The following is a 7,660-nucleotide window of genomic DNA, read 5'->3' on the forward strand; positions in this document are numbered from 1 at the left end:
TTTGTAATAATATAAATATTTTTGCACATATGTGCATACGTGTATTACTTGAGTTTGGATACTCCGTCTGGGGAAACACGCATAAGTCACGTGGTTTGACACCAAGAATTCTTGGTGCATAAATTATCCAGTTGACTAGTTTCAGCCGCATGCCATTGGCTACTCACTCGTACGTCGTTTTAATATTCATATTTCAGACTTTCAAAGACTCAACATCTAAGACGATGCGCATGCGCTATGTTACGTTTAGGGTTTAGGCAATGTGTGCTTGGTTGGGTACATTGATGAAAGTTTCTGAAGGCTAGAAATGATTTTATATGCCTAGTAGTCTGGTAAACATTTGATGAGATTTTTCCCAAGAACATGAAAACTCGTCTTGATATGATAGGCTAGCTTCTCCGCCAAATCAAACTTTGAATGGATCAGTTATTATGCGGAGAAAATTTGATTTAATTCCCACCCAGACCCTGTCCTGTTCTGTGGGTGTCAGATGAAATCGGTCGCGCTTGAAATCGGTCGCGTTTGAAATCGGTCGCGATAAAATCAACTTCCGGTATTTTGTATGGCGCGCCGCTAGAGCTATACTTTTGATTATATCGGTCGCGTTTGAAATCGGTCGCGTTTGAAATCGGTCGCGCTATTTTGTATGAATCGAGCGCGCGAGCGGGATATACATTTTTCGTTTATATAGATTTAATTGCTATTTTTTAGGAACTAGTTTATTTTTGTGGATATTTTTTATTTGGTTAATAAATATTTATTGTCAACTATTAAATTATTTTTTTTTTTTGTATTTCACAGGTCTCGGAGGACTGTGTCTGTTCAAAATGGCCATTTCTAAACACGTTTAAATATTATATTAGGCATATAATAATTTACCTCTATTTATATGTACTGTAAATAATATATTATATAGAGAATATACGTCTGTCGTGTCTTTTATTATGCAATGCAAACAATTACGTATGGTTTTAGGATATTAATAAAATATATAGATAATACATGGAGGTATAAAAATAGATATGCCGTTATAAATCAATCTACCGGCCTACAGTAGGACTATGATGTACAATGATAGATGTGAGAATAATAATGTATGGATAATAAAGGTGGACACGATTCTCAAAGAGGTAATCTGCACTGATATTTAAACATTTATATTTACGAACGGGGTATGAATGTGAGACACTGAGTTGCACTTACTTAATTATTTACATTAAATGATTATTATAAAATGAAGAAATAAAAGATATTCAAATTAAAATCTATAGTATCGCCGACGTATGAACGTAAATTATATATAAATCATACTGTCAAATTATAGAAAAAGTGCTTTATTCGGAATTATTATGGATAAGCAAGCCTGTGAACTACAGCGATTTTAATTGCTTTTGTTTATCCTTGCCTCCTTAGATTTCAACGTGTCTTGATTTGGTTACCTATGTTTTAAATGTATTTCGATTTTAAAGGCTAAATAAAGAATGAATGAATGAACATGATCTCATAATCGCGTCGAGCATCTATAGCTCATTGGATCGTTTCACAAAAACACGTGCAGGAGGCCTATAGACGTTTCAAACGTATGGATGCTTATTAGTAATATTTACCGCCCCACTACTTGACCTTATTGAATCTCACAATGTGAAGTGTATGGCGTACGCTGATGACACTCAGCTTTATGTCACTTTCAACCCTAATCAGCGTAATTCTGCTGTCAGTAAACTTGAATCCTGTATTGCCGAAGTCAGAGCATGGTGTCAATCTAACAACCTGGTTATGAATGATGCTAAAACAGAACTTATTCATTTTTCTTCTCGTTTTAAGCCTGCGTGTTGGACTGCCTCTGTTAAGATTGGTAATTCTTTCATTCAACCATCGTCATCCTGTAGAAACCTTGGAGTTGTCATGGATTCAACGCTTTGTATGTCCAATCAGGTACATAACATCTGCAAAGCTGGGCTTCACGCTATTCGTAAAATTGGAAGCATTCGGAAGTACCTGGATTCAAGATCAACTGAGATTCTTGTTCACGCCTTTGTTACATCAAGGCTAGACTGTTGTAACTCATTACTTTATGGCTTACCAGCAAAGGATATCTCTAAAATTCAGCGAGTCCAGAACACAGCTGCCCGATTGGTCGTTCAAAGCCCCATAAGGCAACATATCACACCTGTGCTGAGACAGCTTCACTGGCTTCCGGTAACACAAAGAATTACATTCAAGATCCTGCTCTTTGTTTTCAAAGCTCTTCATAATTCTTCATCTAAGTTCATTTCTGAACTTATTCAACCTTATGTTCCTAAGCGGTCTCTGAGATCTCGATCTGAGTCTCTTCTTGCCCATATATTTCATCCCTCCACTAAGTTTTATGGAAATCGTTCATTTTCTTCGGCATCCGTTTCTCTATGGAATGCGTTGCCTATTGAAATCCGTCAGGCTACTTCCACCAGTGTCTTCAAATCTCTCCTCAAAACCCACCTTTTTAATTTGTAATTTTTCAAAATTTTCTGTCTTTGTAAAGCGCATTGAGGCTTTCAGCATAATGCGCTATATCAAGTACCAGTTATTATTATTATTATTATCTTTACCTCGCCATGGACAACGATCGTACTTTTGTCCATGATTTGACACACTAACAAGTGCGTGTTTTTTAAAAAGGGGAAACCCCGTCAGCAAAATAACGTATTGTTAGAGGAAACAGCTGTACTGCACGATCACATTTTACTAAAATCTATTTTAAACATTAGAAATAAAAATATACACGTAATTTGCCTCAACAATAATCATTATACACTTAATATTATCCTACATAACGGAGAAATAAAATAGAAATAAAAATAAGGTGATCGAATAGTATGTTGTTAACGACATGGATATGATATAATCTGTCACAGTATGCATAAGTATAAAAATGGATACGCTGGCTTTACGGGCTATATTGTAAAAATTATTGTTTTTAAATAAATTGTTCTCTTTTACGTAATTGTTTGCATAATAAAAGACACGACAGACGTATATTCTCTATATAATATATTAATTACAGTACATTATAAATAGAGGTAAATTATTATATGCCTAATATAACATTATGCCTAATATAATATTTAAACGTGTTTAGAAATGGCCATTTTGAACAGACACAGTCCTTCTCCGAGACCTGTGAAATACAAAAAAAAAATTAATTTAATGATTGATAATAAATATTTATTAACCAAGTAAAAAATATCCACATAAATAATCTAGTTCCTAAAAAATATCAATTATAAACGAAAAATGTACTGTATATCCCGCTCTAGAAATGCATCCCGCTCGATCCATACAAAATAGCGCGATCGATTTCAAACGCGACCGATTTCATCAAAAGTATAGCTCTAGCGGCACGTCATACAAAATACCGGAAGTTGATTTTATCGCGACCGATTTCAAACGCGACCGATTTCAGACGCGACCGATTTCATCGTAAACCGTTCTGTGTGGTGGTGTAGCCCTGTTGTGTGCCGGTCGGTAGTGGTATGTACCTTATTGGCCTTTTATTTGGCAGGTCACACGTACGAGTTGAGTAGCCCTACGAAGGAGGCCTAGGCCAGGACTAAACAATTAATAAACAAAACAACTTGGCAACACGATTTTATATTTCAACAGTTGTTCAGTCTCGATCATACATTCAGCACTGTACGTACGTACTCGATCTTTTTCATTTTGAAACAAAATGATCATTGGTTGATTCGAAATCCATATTTACATACCGCCCGCCCCATATAGCCAAATACGGTATGATAACCTACGTCATTCTTATCGGATGTTTGCGGTCTGCAAATCGATTTCTATACGTGTTTCACAAGTCTGTATTTTCAGACAAAAATCGCGGTCGAAATAAAAACAAATAAATAAAAAAAAAGACAATAAATACAGACTTGGGGCAAGTCTATTCATAAGCAAGCATCAACTACGTAAGTACGTTGGGAATTACCTCGCAGTGTATAATGTAGTGATCAACTAAAATAAATAAATAAAAAGGACGTAAGCTCACCGCAATTTATTTGAACACTCACAAGCAATAGATCATCTTCCTCAACTTAAATCGATTTCGCGCGCGACGACCCTACACCCAAGAAAGGTTAAATGCGGGTGTAAGTACAGAACCTAGATAGAATCGACGAAATTGTTAATTTGTTTCTGCCTATAATCGTATTAAATAACTACACTGGATATAGAAAAAACAGATAATGTACCAACAGAAGACAAACCTGGCAACGATATTAAACAAAACAATTTGACCTTTGTACTGATTTTAATCATGCGACTTATTTACTCGCGTTATTAAAAATGAACTTCGACACTGAAGTAAGCCTAAAATTACAAAAATAATTCCAGATACAGTCTAAAAAATATTAGGACCTTGTTGGAATGATGTGTATTAAATGCAAAATATGTCTGTTTTTTTAAAATAATTTGGAAATTACTCGTCTGTAGTAAAAAAAAAAAATTCTATATCTCACTTATGTCTTAATTCTTCCACACATAGACCTTTTTTGCGCGCAATGTTCCCCCTGACTAAATCATCATGATTATTTGTTAAGCTAAGTGTTTTTTTCCTGCAGCGATAGGTTTTTCTAACCAAATAATGCGATATTTAAAAACACTATAACAATGTTTCTTTCTTCTGTTTAGAGGAAACATTTTTAAATGGTCTCTTTTTTTCTTAAAGACATGGAGAGCATAAAGAACATCTCGTCAAACAATAATTCTGCATTTCTGCCCCTCTACTAACTTTCATTTGTCATTGATATTATAGAACAAATAAAAGTCCTCTGTTATGTTATTTATTACGGTAATAACAATTCTAAGAATTAAAATGTTTTAATAATATTCAATAATAATGCAATCGGATTTAGAATTTTTTCTTTAAATATTATATTGTTTTTTAAGCAAAAATTATCACATGTACATTATTTACAATGTACTACACAGCAATCACCCTGATCTTATAATGGAAGGATAGTATTGTTATTAAACATTTCTGAAGAATCTGGGTGTATTGAATATCATTACTTTATACTATCAATAACAAACCGATTAAATCGTCTCATAGCATCCGATTCTCGGTATTGTAGCTAAATTTCTCCTCCAGTATTATAGGAATATTTGGTAATACGTCACAAAGTAAATCAATAACAGTATTCAAAATAACCTTATTATTTATAATGGTATCAGGTAAGAAGAGAAAAGTTAATCAAAACGATATTACCTAATAAAGCGCGGGCCCTAAGATAAGAAAGTAGACAGAAAGTAAACAAGACGACATTACTTAATAGAGTGATAAGGGCAACATTCGGTAAATCGCGCGTTACTGACAATTAAAACGAATTTAGGTTCAACGATTTGCCCCAAATAGGGGTGTTTTCCGATCGTGGTATAGGCCTACACTGTCTAATGGATGTCCACTTTGAAAAATACCCGCGCACAATAATACGAGGATGTTTCGCATTTTCCTATCTCCTCCTACGATAGTTGTTTTTAATAGCTAAAAACCGGTTGAACAGCTCGAGTACAGCATCATAATGTTGAAGACAGGCCGATTTTCTTTAAAAAATACTATTTTGATACATTTAATATACGTTTATACAAGTGTATTGATTTGCGATTAATGGACATTCCAATCTGTATTTGAAGCTTCAAATTCCTCGGTAAATAGAGGGCGCATTATTTCGACAAACGCTTAGATTTAGAATTAGAGTTGGGTGTTGTGTTCAGAACAGTAAACTTAATCAACACTAAGAGTGGCTTTCGGATAATTTTAGATCCACGACCGATAAATGAAGATTTATCGAACTGGGATTGTAGGCTTATAAGAACTAAACTAGGTCATTTTATGCGCTATAGCTCACGTTTTCGGTCACCATCCAACCAGCGAATTAGGCCTACTGATGTGTAGGCCTACATGGTTACATAAACAAGAATACAAAATAAACTGTATTAGGCCTACTCATACAACATAAAAAAAAGTTATGAAATCAAATTGATTTTCGTAGAGTATATAATAGGCATCATGCAGTTAAACGAAGTCTCATTTGAAGCTTAGGGAGTGCAGTTGAAAGAGTGCGAGTTATAATCACGGCACTAAGTCAGGATTGAACCCCGGACCTCGGAAGGCAAACACCAACCTCCATGATACATACTTTATAGTATGCGTTTTCATAAATAAGTGAATAAACATAATACATATTTGTGTTTTCATTGACGAGGTTGTAATAGTAACTTCAGTAACTATTACACTTACTTGTTATACTACACAATACAAGTGTGTCGACTGAGGTACGTACATTTATTCGAAAAATAAGTCTAGATAGATCCCATAGGCGTCATAAATCACCGCCCAACAAATCAGTACTAATGACAGAAATTCGATCCAATTTTGTTCACACAAATGTTTCCAGAAATGTTAACACCCCAGCCGATGATTAGCCCTAAATATTCAGTTGCCTGAATTGCGTGATGCGATTTTTTCTAAAGAATGGTAAGATCAGTGTCAAACGCCAATGCGCAGATCAATAAACACTGCTCCAAAAAGGTTTCCAGGCCCCGGCATTCAAACTATACAATTGTCATATGCATTAACAAGGGCAGTGGAAGTAGAGTATCGGGCCCTTGAGATGAAAAAATGTTATGATGTTAGAGCTGTCAACACAGTAAAATTGTTATTGAATAAATCATCTGTTCCGCCGAATTCAATACAAACTGGAAAATTTACTTTGTTGTTGAACCAAAAAACAAACACAAAATCGTATAAACACCATTGTGTCTGTGTAATGTAAATTTTCCAGTTTGTAGAAGAATAGTTATTTTCTGACAAATAAACAAGTTTGTTAATATAAACATAGACCTATAAATCCATCTATTATTTATTATTTTTCAAGAGAGTGAAGAAAGCGCCGGATGTGGCTTTCTTCAAACAATGACTGATCATTATTCCTGTCTGTGCGATGCGCATCAATTAATGACAAATATAATATGGCTTACGTGAAAACTTTAACATGACGGTAAAATATTAAAACAACCTACCTTTCTCAGCTTTTACCTGTTATATCAATAGCTACAGGTGGTGTTTAGTTTAGCTTAACCGAATCTGGGTAATCACCAATCATTATCTTTCCTTCTACTGAGAATTGTTTGTTTATTAGTTGTGAGACACTTCATTGGTCCAATGACATTCTGTAGCTGATTATGTCTATATAAACAACTAAACAAATTGAACGAGATTTTTAAAACAAATTGTCGTAGAAGATGCAATAGTATTAAAAAAAAACTATCGGAAAAACCAAGTTATTTGTGTTGTTCCAGTCCACCTCATACTGCTCACGACTGGATTTATAAATTTCTCTCCAGTACTCTTCCATTAACCTTTGAAGAAGAAATAGTGTTATCCAAAAGCTTGACCCTTCTTTCTGGCTGTTTGTCGTTTTGATTTGAGATCCAGCCAGTGACTGGTACAGCATTGTAATTGTTCAGTAATTTGCTTTTTGGATTTATATTGGTGTTATTATAGTGTTAAATTGTTATTCAGATCTTTAGTATCGTTTATTAAAATCCGATTCTGACTTATGTAAAAATATTGTCGGCATTGTTCTATTATACTTTTTTCTTCTTCTTATTGTTGTTT

The 7,660-nt window shown here is 34.4% G+C and overlaps 1 protein-coding gene across 1 annotated transcript; it reads left to right on the forward strand.

Moving 5' to 3' along the window:
• The first annotated feature begins 1,650 nt into the window (after positions 1-1,650).
• LOC144835358 (uncharacterized) lies at positions 1,651-6,959 on the forward strand. Its single transcript, XM_078690443.1, has 2 exons — positions 1,651-2,199; positions 6,918-6,959. The coding sequence occupies exons 1-2, from the start codon at positions 1,651-1,653 to the stop codon at positions 6,957-6,959; spliced, it is 591 nt and encodes a 196-aa protein (XP_078546569.1).
• The last annotated feature ends 701 nt before the right edge of the window (positions 6,960-7,660 follow it).

The sequence above is a fragment of the Antedon bifida genome, chromosome 2 (genome assembly GCF_963402885.1).
Source record: "Antedon bifida chromosome 2, ecAntBifi1.1, whole genome shotgun sequence".
In the NCBI taxonomy this organism is placed as follows: domain Eukaryota; kingdom Metazoa; phylum Echinodermata; class Crinoidea; order Comatulida; family Antedonidae; genus Antedon; species Antedon bifida.